The sequence below is a fragment of the Perissodus microlepis genome, chromosome 17 (genome assembly GCF_051167445.1).
Source record: "Perissodus microlepis isolate ML-2025 ecotype Zambia chromosome 17, ASM5116744v1, whole genome shotgun sequence".
NCBI classification, from domain to species: Eukaryota; Metazoa; Chordata; class Actinopteri; order Cichliformes; family Cichlidae; genus Perissodus; species Perissodus microlepis.
In genome coordinates, this window is record NC_140477.1 from 12961261 (window position 1) to 12977171 (window position 15911).

At 39.2% G+C, this 15911-nt stretch overlaps 1 protein-coding gene and 1 long non-coding RNA gene across 2 annotated transcripts; one reads left to right on the forward strand and one right to left on the reverse strand.

Annotated features, from left to right (window-relative positions):
• The first annotated feature begins 405 nt into the window (after window positions 1-405).
• On the forward strand, window positions 406-9356 carry fam3c (FAM3 metabolism regulating signaling molecule C). Its single transcript, XM_084909363.1, has 10 exons — window positions 406-542; window positions 945-1000; window positions 1121-1225; window positions 2603-2629; window positions 3006-3129; window positions 3351-3409; window positions 3508-3558; window positions 3645-3729; window positions 3824-3950; window positions 8520-9356. The coding sequence occupies exons 2-10, from the start codon at window positions 985-987 to the stop codon at window positions 8607-8609; spliced, it is 684 nt and encodes a 227-aa protein (XP_084765489.1). The 5' UTR covers window positions 406-542; window positions 945-984; the 3' UTR covers window positions 8610-9356.
• On the reverse strand, window positions 8266-15326 carry LOC146369285 (uncharacterized). The gene is made up of 2 exons (XR_014797299.1): window positions 14753-15326; window positions 8266-12712 (listed from the first exon to the last, which is right to left on the reverse strand). It is a non-coding gene; the product is annotated as an uncharacterized LOC146369285 (long non-coding RNA).
• Window positions 15327-15911: the final 585 nt, after the last annotated feature.

The window sequence follows — 15911 nt, forward strand, 5'->3', positions numbered from 1 at the left end:
ACACTGTCAGTGCACTAAACGCATACCACGATAGACAAACAGTCTTGGATTGGCCAAGAGAGTTGTGAAGAGTGAAGAGTAAAAGTGGCCATACTAACTATTTACTTTTGCACATTTCTGATGATTCCTCTCTTAGACCATGTGTCAGGTCTTTGCTGGATTTCTTCCTATTTCTTAAGGACATGACTTTCCCATGCTGTGCATCTCCTGTAGATATTTTTGAGGTTCATGCATATTTTTTGTTTGTTATATTGTTGTTTGAAATAGCCCATATTCAGTTATTTCCCTACTCTTTTTATATATTATATATTCGTATATATAATTACGCTAATAATTACGGAAGCTGCTCCTTCTTGTACTGTCCAGGCGCTTTATTTCCGGTTCGTCTTTCCTTTTTCCGGCGGAGTGGCGCCTCTTTTCCACGGTTTGCTCCTCCACAGTCCAGCTGTCATGACGCGTATCAGCGCCATCATCATAAGTTAGTCAGCCTGTCCTAAAAGAACCACACCGGAGAGTCCACTGGTATTTTGCTACGTAAACAGGTGAGAAAGTCGTGAACATTTATCTCAAAGCTCAACTACGTATTTGTCTTTTGTAGAGGCTGAGATGCAGTCATTCCAGTGTCAGTGAGTAAAACCTGTCAAAGACGAAGAAGTTATCCACGGGGTTAAACGCTAGTTAGCTTTTCAAAATATAGCTTTAAAAATGCATTACGTGCTTACATACGTTACATTGTTCGTTAATTCGGTCGCAATAACTACTTATTAGAAAAAGAGCAAGGTCACTGTGTTTCGGTGTTAGACACTCCTATAAATAACACACAGCACAAGCTAACTTCCCCTTTTAGACCACCCTGTAAAGCCACGCAGATATACACCATTGACTGTAGAAAACAGTCACTGATATACACATACAGACACCTACACTTTTATTTGATATTACAGGTTGTCGGCTGTTTGTAAAATATTCTGGAGAGTCGCAAAGATGATTAGGGCTACTGGTAAGTCAGATATATTTACTATAAATATTTAAACAGACATGTTTGCTATCTAAAACCATTTCGCATCAGTGATTCGGATGGCTGATTAACCGCACCTCTCCGTTTTCCCTCTCTTTGCAGGAATTATCAAGTTGACAGTGTTGGTCATTGCATTCCTACTGGTTGTCTTCCTGGCTTTTCAGCTATTCGAGATTAATACGGATTTTAAACTGGCTAATGTGATTTGTGAGTAACCTTTCCTGTAAGACTGGATTGAACAGTAGTGTAGGTAGGAGATAATCATCGGTAAAGGAAACAAGACAGTCATTTACTTTGTTTACTTTCTGTCTGCAGGGACATTTTAAGTCAGGCATGTCCTGCATCCTGGTTAATTTATTTCTTTATTTAGTGGGTCATCACTTTATGGCTTTTAAATAATCTTTATTTATATACAGGAAAAAGACAAAAAATGTCAGTCACAGGTTTCAGTTCATGATATAATGGGTTGTAATGCAATGTATATGTATTGTTTACTACATATATTATTAATAAATTATTCATTTTAATCGATTAAAGTCAGTTGTGAGACGCCAGCCAGTATTTTATCTCATAGGCCCTTCTCTTCTTTCCTGCCTCCAGGAGGGTTATCTGCTTGTCTGGCACAGTTTTAGAAGAAGATGAAACATTCATTTCTTTTGTTCATTATCATGTTTTGAAAGTGTAGAAATAAAAAAAAAAAAAAAAAAAAAAAAGCAGCTTTTTACCCTCTCGAGGTAACTTAAGGGTGTGCGTGGAAGTTTGCCCAACAAGTCTGCATGTGTTTTGTTGACTTGGAGAAGGGATTCGACCATGTTTCTTGGAGTATCCTGTGAGAGATGCTTTGGGAGCATGGGTTGTCTGGCCCATTGCTACGGGCCATTTGATCCGTATACAACCGCTGCAAGAGCTTGGTCCACTAAGCCAGCAAAAAGTTGGACTTGTTCCCGGTGGCTGCCAGGGCTGCCCTAAGTCACAGATTCTGTTCATGATTTTTATGGACAGAATTTCTAGGTGGAAAATCTGAGGCCATGGTCCTGAGCTGGAAAAGGGTGGAGTGCCCTTGTTTACAAGTGAGAGGAGAGCGGGAGATCAATAGACAGACTGGTGCTGTACCGGTCTGTTGCGGTGAAGAGAGAGCTGAGCGTATATGCGAAGCTCTCGATTTAATAGCCAATATACGTCCCTACCCTCACTTAAGTTCATGAGCTTTGGGTAGTAACCAAATGAACAAGCTTGTGAATACAAGCAGCAGAAATGAGCTTTCTCCGACGGGTGGCTGGCCTCTCCCTTAGAGATGGGGTGACGAGTTTGGCCATCCAGGAGGAACTCAGAGTAGAGCTGCTATTCCTCCACATTGAAAGTATCCTCTGCACTCCTATAACTGATGGTTGTAATTTTTTTTATGCCTCTAGTTTATCTTGACATAAAGAAATGTTGCACACTTATTACTTATCTGTATTAATTGTTGCTACTTGGATAAACATTTATAAAAATATAATATAAATCTTATTTATAATCCTAATAATAAATATATTAGATTTTATAAAGTCTTCTTACATCTACATCTCCTTTTTTGCTTTTCAGCAAGATCTGTGCCAGCAGGTGTCCTTTGTAAGTGTTCTCAATTGTTTACTTTTTTCTTTTTATTCTCTATTACTCATGTGTTTTGATATGCCTCTCTTTTTTTTTTTTTTTTTTTTTTTTTAAATCTATCTCTGTAACAGACAGAACAAAAATGGTAATCAGGAGCTTGTCTCAGATTGTAATGTAGCTAAATCCTTTTGAAAACATCTAGATATTGAGTTTAACTGTGTGTTTTAAGCTTAGCTATTGCATTAGTGTGCAAATAGACCCCCTTTAGATGAGTTCAAGCTGTACCATTCCTTGATCACCCGTATTTGTGCCTGTTTGTGAAAAGCCTTAAACAATGTAATTGGACTGCCTGTGACCTGATACTGTGCTGTTTGGGCAAATTTTGTGTTCTCAGCAACGAAGCCTGTCAGTCATAAATGTGGGCTGTCTAAGGCATGTTCAGCTGGACATTTTGCCTTCAAGATGGCAAGTGGTGCAGCCAGTGTGGTCGGGCCCAGAATCTGCCTGGAGGACAAAGTGTAAGTAGGATGTGAGACAGTGTGTTATAAGAAAGAAAGACTCACTTGTGTGGTAGAAAGTGTTGTCTGATTATTCTGGGCTGTCTGGAAATCTACATTATAGTATGTTAAACATGTTATGAAGTGCCATCCTTCTATAAATCACTCATTTCCTTAAGTTTATATGCTTTTATATTTAAATATATCCATATGTTCTCCCCCTTTCCTATTTTTGGTTGTAGAGTAATGAGCGGCGTGAAGAACAACGTGGGAAGAGGAATCAACATCGCCCTGGTTAATGGTGACGTTATCCACTCGAGTACCCCACTTTAAATTCCGAGAGTTACAAACCTAATTCTGAAAAACTGTATTTTTGTTTGTTTGTTTGTTTTTCCATAGGGAGGACAGGGGAAGTTGTAAAAACAGAATACTTTGATATGTGGGCTGGAGGTGAGTATACTTGAGAACCATTTTTTTTTGTAGACATTTACAAATCCAGTTCATACAGTTTGTTAACCGTGTGTCACTTTGCATAGACGTGGCTCCCTTGATTAAATTCCTGAATGAAATTGAAGATGGGACTGTTGTGATGATGGCCTCATTTGATGATTCCGCAACAAAGTAAGAGCATTTCAACTCGCGTGATCAATAAATATGTTTGCTGTTTCCAGTTGCGGGGATGGTCATGAAATAATATGTCTTCTTTGTTATATAGACTCAATGATGAAGCCAGGAAGTTAATTGCTGATCTTGGCAGTTCAGCTATTAATAATCTGGGCTTTCGAGATAACTGGATCTTTGTGGGAGGGAAAGGCATCAAGACCAAGAGTCCATTTGAGCAGGTAAGATGATGCACAAAATCCCATATTTAACAAAAGCTGGAAACTAGATTATTAGTGACCTTTAACATCTACACCATCTTAATGTGTGTTTTCTTCAAACATTCGGATCAAACCACAAGGCAAACCACAAAGAATGCTGATACACTCGCTTTTCTCCATAAAGGCTTTAAAGGCTTACACCTACTCCTTCACTAGCACACTTAAGCATACAGACACACAAAAACACATTCATTCAGGAGATCCAACATCAGAACCCTTTTTTTTTTTTCCTCACACTAGTGTCAGAAAGCACTCCAAGAAGTAACAATTTTGTTTTATGCCTTAGTTTAGATTGTATGTAGGAATGGAAATCGAGATCCAGATATCTAAAATTGTTAATCTGCTTGCCTATTGATTCTGCGTATTGGTTCCACTTGCACTTGACTACAATCCGCTAATTTCCGTTTGTGAGTCAGAGAGGGAACATAGTGACGCAGTCTACAGCGTGGATATAAGTATTACTTTTATTTAAAAAGGGTGAGAGCACAATGGTGAAGTGCAAACTACATCCAGGACAAAAAAACAACTGGATTATGCTGTGAGCACTTCAGCTCTTTGTGCGCACCTGTACAGATAGCATACTAACGCTAAGCTAGCCACAAGAGTGATGTTTAAACTGAGTGAATGCTGACCCAAGCCCTCATTAGGAAATGGATTTGTGTTTGTGTAAGCAGTTTATTTTAAAATATCTGTTTTTCTCTTTTGAATATTTATTATTGCTCATTATTAAGACAAAAGTACTTCTTATCCTACTACTCAACTAATCGATGGAATAATCAGTAGAATTCCTGATTAATAAAAGATAAATTATTGCAGCCCTACTCTTTATACTCTTTAAATGTAAACTGCCAGCAAAGCTACAGCACATTAGACAAAGAACAAAATGAGAAGGTACTTTCAGCAGCTCCTTTGTTTGCTAGTGTATCACCACCAGTGTTGGGTAAGTTACTTTAAAAAAGTAATTAATTACTAATTACTTAGTCAATATTGTATTTAAAATACTTATCTAATTACTGTGTCAGAAAAGTAACTTAATTACTAAATAAGTAATTTAACTAAATACTTTTTAAAATCCCTATAAACATTGAGTGGGCAAACAATAGAAATTAAACTCTTTAAATAATAAATAATTTTTTTAAAAGACGGAGACTCTACAGCAGTGGTCCCCAACCCCCGGGCCTCGGACTGGTACCGGTCCGTGAGTCGTTTGGTACCGGGCCGCGAGAGTTGAGGCTCAGGTGTGAAATGTATGGTTTTCAGGGTTTTTAACGGTTTTCAGCGTTATTTTGTTATCGTTTTTATCGTTAACTCGATTTTCCTGGGTCTTTTCACGTGTGTTATGAATAAATCTTCTTTTTTCGGTACCGGTACTAGTTTTATTTTGTTGTATTTATCCGCGACACCTTAAAGGCCGGTCTGTGAAAATATTGTCAGGCATAAACCGGTCCGTGGCGCAAAAAAGGTTGGGGACCGCTGCTCTACAGTATGTAGCGGTAGCATCTCTTCCACAATGTAGCCTGCAATCATTTTTTTTAAGCTCACCTTCAGACGCTTTCTGTGCTGCTGAAGTAAAATCAGGTTTTGCCTGCTTAGCAGGAGTTGCCGCAGAGTTATCCATGGTTGATGAACAATGATCACTCAGAAGTGTTTGTCTATGCTCTCGTGTCAGGCGCTTCAGTAGATTACTCGTGCTATTAACAGCAGCCGATAGTTTTTTCTCCCCAGGACATAGCTTACATATTACTGTAATATTCTTGTCTGCTTGTTTCAGAAAAGTGAAGAGACGGGAATATGTCCATTTCATAAAACAGCCACAGGCTTCAGCCGAGTCCGACATCTTCCGCTTTAGAATACGACTATGCAGCAAACTGGCGCGAAATGACGCGCAGCTGCACTACAGCGATGTTAAAGCGGCAGAGTTTACTTCTACGTTTAGAAGATAAATTATTGAAATTAAACAATGATATTCAGCGAGTTTAATTATTTTACAAGTACATTCATTATAAGTAACTGTAATGAAAATACCTAAAAATGAACAGTTATTAGTTACTCTACTTTTTCAGTGGAAAAGTAATTTAATTACAGTAACTCGTTACTTAGTAACAACAAACCTTATCTGTCTATGACAAAGACACTTCTGGAAACAAACTCTACTGTTTATCCAGTCTTGGGACGGGAACTCGGGGCTTGTGACCCATGGGGCTTAGATTGTGTCCCCTCCCAGCCTTGAACCAGGGATCATTCGCACATCAGATGAAAAAAATCCATACACCACAGAGCCATAGAGCAAAATATGAGGATGAAACAGCTTGACACTTTATTTCTATTAGGCTACTAAGACAATCTTGAGAAAATGATTCTGCTGAAATGTCAAAATCTCTTGGGAGATTACATCCTGTGGTTGTTTTCTTTGATCTTGGTGGACATTTGTGCGTGTGCACCGCTACACTTTATGGCCCTTTTCCCCTTTGGCGTCACTCTGGTTGGCTGCAGATATCTGGGGCTAACTTGAGACGGCTGTGGCTTCAGGTTGATTAACACTTACTGAGCAGTTTTTATTGGGCTTACAGTAATGTAACAACTTGATGTCAACTTGAGCTGTGTTGTCTTCTTGAAAGTGTAAAAGTTGGCAACACTTTGCTAACAAAGCAGGATTAAGTGGGACACTTGTTGCCTTGAGACAAAATCCTCGTACAAGGCGATATGACATTTGGAATCATTCTTATTTTAACAGTTACCTGCTAAAAAGCACTCTTCATAAGAAAATCACAAAAAAGCTTCAAGGGGAAGATTCATTTTTATCTCTGTTTTCAGGAGCATATAGCAGAAGGCATTTGTTTGCAATTTGCAAAACCGATAATGCCAACGAATATGCTTATACATTGTTAAGTAGACCTGTAGAGTCGGGAACAGCTTTGTGAAACATGTGAACTGCAGACTAGAACTTATCTGCCTAAGGACTCACTCAAGCCCACTGGAGGGCTCTGCAAAGTCTGAAACTCGTGTGGATGCTGGCACAAGAGTAGTTGCCCTATTTTATGTATACATCAACATTTAGTACAAGTAAGATGGTAAATCTTTAAATCCCCAGAGGTTCTTTTCCTGGTTCAGTTAACATAGTTCTGCAGCATCTTTTGTTCAGAATTTTCATTTAAAATCACTTATGGTATGCTCCGTGAAGTTGAGTTTCCACTTGAGGAATCTGTTGTAGGGCTGGGCCATATCATACAGTTCACGGTAATACCGGTATAATGTTGGGCAATGACAAGAAAATGAAATATCGCGATAGAATATGGGTAAAACGCGCATGCGCAGTGCCTTTATTTTCATACGCACATGGCGAAAAAGGCACAGCGGCGACGGAGAATGACAAGGGCGAAAGCGGATCGTTGAGTGAAACGGATGAACCAGAATTGGTTTGTAAAAATGCTGCAATTTCAGTGGTGTGGAACTGGTTTAGCTTTTGTCCATCAGATACACAACAAATTACTATTTTTGGTAGAGCATGCTAGCGGACCATCATTATTACCGTGTTTTTTGGAAAATACGGCACACTTAAAATCAATCATTTGATTTTTCTGAAAATCGACAGTGCCCCTTATAGTCCCATGTGCCTTATGTTTGAATTCTGGTTGTGTTTACTGACTTCGAAACGATTTTATGTGGTACACGGCGCTCGAAAATCTGTCAAATGTTTTAGTACGACTTTGCTAAGCTACGAACCCGCACCGCTTGATGGATTGTCAGAGCATTACGGCTATCGTAGGCAGAAGCCTCGCGGAGTGATACGTACGGTGCTTCAACATAATATTACCGTGTGTGTATAAGCTCTTTTTAAGTTTTGTGGATATTATACTTGGTTATGCTGAGGATATGTCGGCCAATTTCCACTGGAAATGCCTTTTGGTTAAACTGTCAGCAAGGAATTTGCATTTGTACTGTTACATTTTTATATAACTTTAATTAAAAAAAAAACAGCTGCTTGTTTAAGTGAAAATACATTTTTTTTTTTTTTGCACTAATAAAATTGTGGAGTTGTAAAGTATTTTGCCTAGTGTCAATTATCGTCAGTTATATCGTTATCGCAAATTTTCAAATCTATATCGTGATAAATATTTTTGGTCATCGCCCTGCTCTAATCTGTTGTATGCAACCTTCTGAAATGTTCCTTGCTGACACAACCAAATGAAACCCTGCTGTAACGTTACAGCAGTGCAAACTGTGTGAGTCACACTAATATGTTTTTATGCTCGATCGTAATTTGTAGCTAAGTTGATTTTACTTGTGGAATCACTGCTAAAAGAACATCAGTAGGCTTTTTATTACTAATAATACCTAGTGCACACAATCAGTCATTCAGTCAACACTCTACAGCCTGTTTGTCATCTTTAACCACAAACCAGTTTTGTTGGTTGCTGGTCTTTGTCTGTTCTTATCATAACATTTTACTATTTTTATGTCATTAGCTGTTAACAAGAGAGACTTTTAGGACTTTAACCTTTAACATGGGTCTTATTTTTGTTTTCTCAGCATATAAAGAACAGCGCAGAAACAAACAAATTTGAAGGCTGGCCTGAAGTGTTGGAGATGGAAGGCTGCATACCGCAGAGGCAGGACTGACCTTTAAGGTGCTGCCCACCTTTGCGTTCACTCTTGTCTACCCATGTGTTCTCACCTGTGCTGATGTTCCTATCTTGATGAGACTTTACAGTCGTTGCACTTTTTGTGCTCAGAAAGGCCATTGTACACCTCTTACCCAGAAGCCTTTTATCTGCATTTGTCCACCACAGCAACAATCTCACTAAAGACATTAGCAGGAAGAAGGAGCTGCTGTGATGATGCTTCAATCAGAGCAGGAAGCAATGTGGGAAAGGAAACTTGGACCCTATTGCACTTCTCCTTCTGTTTGGATGCTATTAAATAGATGCTAAATCCGGTTTATGAGTAGACTGCACTGATCAAAAGGCTTTAATGATTTGCTCTCAATCAAACTTTCTATCTTTAGATTCTCTTGGGACTTGGTTGTGATAGTGTTGCATAATGGCAATGGTGACCAAAAAGGACGTAGTGGATCAGATTTTTGGGGGAGGGGCGGCTAATTTTTTTTGATAACCTGTACCCTGCCTTAAATAACCATTTTTAGATCTGCTTGTTTGTTTGTTCCATATGTTTGTTGTTAGAAATGTGATTTTTTTTTTTTTTTTTTTTTTAAATTAGATTTGAAGATTTTATAACCAAATGTACCAAATTCACTGTGATGTTTTGTATATATTTGTTTAGAGGCAGAAGCAGTTTTGAAAGGGATTAATTTAATGAGTATTTGAATACTAATATAATTTCTTAAAATAAATGATCTTGTTGACAATGTTTGCGGTTGATTAAGCCTCTTGAAGTGCAGACGTAGCTTTTTCAGTGTGTCCACAGCAGTTGCACTGCTATGTGGTTTTTCTTGTTCCCTTGAAACAGACCTTGTTCTTTAAACATTAGATGTAGATGGATTGGATTTCTGTTTGCTCACCATTTTATCACTTTCAAACAAGATAATAGAGCGTTTGCTGTTTCACACTGGCTAAGTGTGACATTCTGTCTTATCTTTAGCTTAGCTTCTATTTGGGGTAAGGTTTAAAAATCTTTGGTGGCTTTAGTATAACACTGAACTAGTTCATGAATATTTCCACTTGTTTTTGAATAAAAAGGGGAACTTTTTAGAGTAGCTACCAAAAAAAGGAGTCATTTTGCACTATTGTTGTACAGCTATGTTAGAGGTGCCGGAGAAGAACACAGTCACTGAATTGTCGAATGTTTTTTCCAAACTCTTTATGGCTGTAAAAAAACAAACAAAAACAAAATAAGCCTTTTTTAACATAAGGAAACACCGGCTCTCAGAACGACTCCGTCGATCATAGTTTTTACAACGTACTCACGCACTACATTTCTATTTGCGTTCACCTTTTAAACAACTTCAGATCACACTGTGCGGTTTCCTTTCCTCCCACATACAAGAACGTTTCGAAAACTTTTGCGCAACACTGTTTAAAAGTTGCACATTTTTCTTTCTTTTTTCTGTTGAAGTAACAAAATAAAGAACTGATCAACTTCACTTTTCACTTGACATAACTTATCTACAAGTGCAAAACAACTTTTAACTCTTAAGTCTCTAATGCTGTCATAAGATTGTATTTTTATTTTTTAAAACCTTTTGTTTTGAAAGCAGTCAGTGAAGGGACTTTACACTCACTGGCCACTTTTTTAGATACACTTCGCTACTACCAGTTTGGACCAATGTTTGCCTTCAGAGCTGCCTTAGTTCTCTACAGATTCAACAAGATGCTGGAAATATTCCTAACAGTCCATGTTGACATTATGGCATCACACAGGTGCTGCAGTTTGACATGATTTGAGCTTTATGGCACATTAACACAAGCTAGGTTCATCAGCTAAGCTGCTGTGTTTCTACAATGTTTAGTTACGATCGAAAGCGGGCCAAAAAGAAAAATATCCCCCACACCAATATATTACCACAAGCCTTAACCGTTGATACAAGGCAGGTTGGATCCATGTTTTCACATTGCTTACACCATATTCTGACCCTACCATCAGAATGTGACAACAGCAATCGAGACTCATCTGACCAGGCAACGTTCTTCCAGTCTTTTATTGTCCAAATTTCATTGCAAATTTTAGCCTCGGTTACCCGTTCTTAGCTGTGTGGTCTTCGTGCTGCTGAAGCCCACCTGCTGCAAAGGTTTATCAGCTCAAAGATGTTTGGTCATTCTGCTCTGATGTCTGGTATCAACAAGGCGTTTCTGCTGCTCTCTGGATGTTTTTCCTTTTGCACAATATTCCCTGTGCACCCGAGATGAGATGGCTATGTGGGAAAATCCCTGTAGATGAGCAGTTTCAATGATACTCAGACCAGCCTGTCTGGCACCAACAGTCAAAGTCAATTAAATCACGTTTCTTCTCCATTCTGATGCTCAGTTTGGACTTCAGCAGGCCATTTTAACCATGTCTAGATGCTTAAATGCATTGAATTGCTGTCATATGATTGGCTGATGAGATATTTGTGCTAATAAGTAGTTGAACTAAATAAAGTGGTCAGTGAGTATATAAACAGATTATCTATAAACTTTTAACTGTTTTGATAAGATTTAGCTGCATTGAGATTTATTTTGCTCACTGGACATTCCCTGTCATTATGTTGAGTTATAGTATAGCGGTGTAATTACTAGATCATTGTGTTTAGAGTCATATTTACAGTAAATCAGCACACCTGTACCATATTGCCCTTTCAGTCTTTAAAAATGCAACAACTGGTTAAAGAAACACTTTGTAGTGACCTGTAGGGAGCGCTATTGCCTTATTTTTTTTTCAGGCGGCAGGCCATATGTTTTGTAGTGACTTCCCTCTTTGCATGTTGTTTTGCTTCAGCTGTACAGTAGAGTAAGTGTCCGTGAGTGGCTTTGCTCCTTCTAATGAAAGATCCGAGGCCTTTCTCGTACAATCACGTCTGTGTAGCAGATTCCATCAGCGCTGCTGTAAATATCCCATTAATGATGAAGTTTGGCCTACTTTCAACTAAATATGCAATTTCTTCCTCTTGAATAATTAACCTAATACATGAAAAAGTGATAGAAAATGCTGTACCTGCTTGCATGTCTATTGAGGGTGTGAAAATTGAGTTGCCTAACCTCTCCTGGGGCTTTCTCTTCGTGTCAGCGTCACATTATAGTGAAAAATTTTTCGGTCTCCCTCCTCAAAGCATATTTACTATCTGCATGCTCTGCACCATGGCAGCAAGCCAACGGTTCTTTAATTAGTCACTTTTTTTCTTTTTTTTCTTTTTTTTTTTTTACACCTTCTGCCACTGAAGTGACCTCATCTCCTCTCAACATAAAAGCTTTCCCAGTAGTGGAAGAATCACAGTGGGGTATTTTCTTTGATGTCATCTGCGCAGCACACATACATCCCACATCCCCGTTGTAATTTATATGCCCGTGTGTTTTTTTTAAAGGGCAACATTTTTTTACCAACTGTTCCATATGTAGCAATTTGTGCGTGACATTGTTGCCTGCTATGTTAGGACGTAGTATGTTACTGTTTTTCTTGAAGCAGTTAAAGATGTATCTGCATGATGCCTTCAGAAGGGTAGGCTAGCCAGTGCTCCCGTGGGCCGAACCTCTCCAGAGCGTCATGTTTCGTCATGTTCGTGTTACATACGAACACAGAAACGTCTAGTGCGAGCACGAGTGCTAAACTATATGAACACAAGAGGACTATTACTGTTTTTAGCGCGTAGAACAAAACCCTATTTGAGATTCCTTTCTGGTGTGTGTGTTTTTAAAATAAATCTGTCCACCACACAAAGGTGGTTGCCTCTGAAAGAACCTCAGAAGCACTAAATTTTCAGATTGTGACCCCTGACCTCCGCCCTTTAGCCTTTTGACCGAAACACCCCGAGGTTCTCATTGCATCAAAACAAGCTTCGAAACAACCGTCTTCTATTTAACATGAACCTTGTGATTAACACGCATCTCTTCCTGACCTAGTTATGAGACTCTAACATGCTTGCATTGGTATTTTCTGTAAATGCACATGCTCATACACTCATTTCAGTCCAGTACTGTACCTTCCCTTGACCTCTGTTCTGTGAGTCTGCTGACCAAACATCCCTCAGTGACCTGAACATCGCAGCTCTGGCCTCTTGAAAACCCATTTAGTCTCTGCAAGATTCAAATAAAACAGACGACAAGTAGAAATCACCACTTGGGGTAAAATATGCATTAAAGCATCTATTACAGTCTATGTTTCCTATTATATTTTGCTCATATTGCATCTTGTCAGCTCCCATCATACTACCAAAGCACTTAAATTTCACCTTTTAATGCCTTTTATGGCTATGAGTTGAACTTTGTAAATTCCACTTAACATTTTTGCCCTGTATGTGACATTTTGAGTATCTTTTTGGTATTCGAATGCTACACGATCTGCTAAGATTTATGGACGACCTGATTTGTCGCTAAATTTGTGACCTCCCTCCGCTGTTGTCTGAGTCAGGTTGGAAACTATTTTTTTATGGAAACAATGAACGATATTGATGTTGTGAAATTAAATAGTTTACGAAAAGGTGTAAGATTTTTAAGCTCTATCATATTAATTTAAAGGACTTCAGGGAAACTTGAAGGAAAAAATATGAACCAACCCACTGGTCTACAATGGCACGGATTCCAAGAAATAGCCTAGGCCTCATGTCATAGTCTGAGATGGACATTAGATCACTTATTCAGGTTTTATGCGCTGCTATCAGTTAATTGTTCCATGAGCAATTTAGAGTTAAGGGCCTTGCTTAGGCTTCAGCCATAAAGACCTAAAGGTGATCATTTGGCAACTGCTGATTGAAGGGGAAAACAGTCTTTGAGATGGCTTTGTTTGCTAGCACACTGCTATAGTTGTTCACAGTTTGAGTGGAAGACGCTAATTTATCTGCAAATACTTGCCAACAATTTGCCAAGTGGTAGTGAAACTTGAAAGACTGCAAAGCAAGATAGAAATAGAAATAGAGAGAACGTCTGCTATTAAGGGCACAGCTTTCTTTAACCCTATGTGCTGCACATTTTCCAGCTTCACTGCTGTTCTGCTAGTAGTTTGCAAGTGTTTGCAGACAAGTCAGTTTCTTCCACACCAAGTATGACTGACGTGACAACAGCAATTTGATAGCAACCAAAGCAATCACAAGGAGGTTTTTAGTTTTGGTTTTTGGGATCTTCTTTTTTTGCACATTTTTGCCTAGCGACTGGAGGTGGGCAGGCGGTTGCCAACCGGTCTCTCAGCTTATATAACTGAGGCCCTTGTAAAGACCCTTTCTAGGCCCTTTTCTGTTTTGAAGTCTCGAGTTTGACATTTTGGTAGTTTGATAGTTTGCTTGAATGGCAGTCATGCCCTAAAGCATCCTCTGTTTTATTGTCTATTTTGTCCTAAATGGGAACATCATTTCTAAAATGAACACTGTTTAATTATAAAAGACCTGAAACCACGTGAAACTAATTGAAACAATAAACTCACGGTGAAAGTGTTTACTGAGGTTGCAGAGAAAGAGAGAAGTAGACATGCTGGGTTTTAAAAGGAATGCAGGTTTAAAGCACTTCTGATAAGACCTTGAGGGTACATCATTTATATATAGTCTATGTTTAACATGTAAACAGGAGCTAATATTGAACCATTAACCCCTGTTATTAATGGACTACCTCTGTTACAAAGTTCTAAGCTCTCCTGGGTGACCAAGTAACTCATTAGACTACTATAAAACTGCATACTCAACTGCTACTAATACTAATTGTTAGTGTTGTGGTTGGCCTGAAAGTTGCAAAGTGCCTTGAGCTTAAACGTTTGATATGTTAGGATGGAAGGTGTTACGTCCCCACATAAAAGCTAGGCGAAGAGGGTGGGGGACAGTAACAGTTGGATCCGGGTGAAATGAAAAGAACACCAGGCAGAGGTAGTCAACACAAAATATATCTTCATTATAATCAATTAACTCAATAATCATATAAATAGTAACAGAAAGAGACAGCACCGCTGCTTTAATGGTAAATCAGACAGGTCAACCCAAAGAGATGGCGACCACTTCAACAAAGAAAACAACTATAAGGCTCCAACAGAAAAAGACAGCAACGCTGCTATTAACAATAACCAGGCAGGCCAAACAAGCTAATGGAGGCCGCCGTCACTTCAGGGAAACCACCGCTCAGTTAAGAACTACTCACAAAGAGCCACGCACAGTGGGGTTGGTCACGCACAGCAGGCCTTTTCCATACCTTGACCAACACAGAGGAAATCCACCAGAAGCCTCTCCCCCATCCACACTGCTCTTCTCCAGCTTATATCACCTCTGAGGGTAATTGGTGGTAGACGAGGGCAGATGAGCAGCAGGTGTGTCCTAAAGGAGAATGCAGGGGCAGAGAGAGACAAGGGGAGGGGCAAGAAAGAAGGAGGAGGAGAGGGAGAAGACAACACCACGCCCACACACTCCCACAGCCTCACAGGATGTAACAGAAGGACTTGTGTTCCAAGCAGTGTCCTGACACTAACTAAAAGTTGGAATATTTTAGTTGCCACATTGACCTTGTTTGGTCTTAATCTGTTCTTTGTCCTTCAGTTTACTGAATCACTTATTTGAAGCCCCTTTCTAAGTCATGTTGTTTTTGTTGCTTTATTCCCACCTGACTTTGCTTTTCATTCCCCCCTTAGAAGATATTTTGTTTACCAGAGTGTTATCAGAATATTTGGCATCCTTCTAAAAGTTTCCCAGACTACACCATCCAGCTAGAAGGACCTGAATCGGGGCAACTTCTCTCCTAACATAAACACAGTTATTTGTGTGCTTTTATGTTGTCTGGAGGCTGTAACCACTCCCTTATAATCTCTTATCTGATACTGGAATAGCTCAGCCCTTATGTTTACTACCAGCTCTTTAAAGCACCAAGTTTTTTCCACAACTTTTCTTTCTTTCTCTCTCTCTCTTTTTTTTTTTAACTTATCTTGACACCCCCTTTAAAGTCATACCCCCCCAGTCTTCTCAGTGACCCCTTTGCCCTTCTTTCTACCCCTCCTCCAATCCTGTAATTGCTTCTTCAACACACACATACACACACTCAACCAGACAGCTGTGTTTACACTCAGTGGGCCTGTGGGAACTTCCTGCTGACCTCAGCACAGACAGACAAGCCTCATGCAGACACCCAACCAGATCGATAGCTGATCATATGGATCTTTTCACAGCATCTAGAGATTACTAAGCAGACCCTGGTCAAATGCACACAGACACTCAAACACATGGGACTGATTGCCAGCGCAATCCAGAAGAACCAGATGGAAAACTAAAAACTGTTTTTCCACGTACTTTAAATTATACTTCTCTATTGC

Coding starts and splice junctions, on each gene's coding strand:
- fam3c (XM_084909363.1), top strand. Junction 3,130..3,350: donor ATCTGCCTGGAGGACAAAGT/GTAAGTAGGATG, acceptor TTTTGGTTGTAG/AGTAATGAGCGGCGTGAAGA. Junction 3,559..3,644: donor CTTTGATATGTGGGCTGGAG/GTGAGTATACTT, acceptor CACTTTGCATAG/ACGTGGCTCCCTTGATTAAA.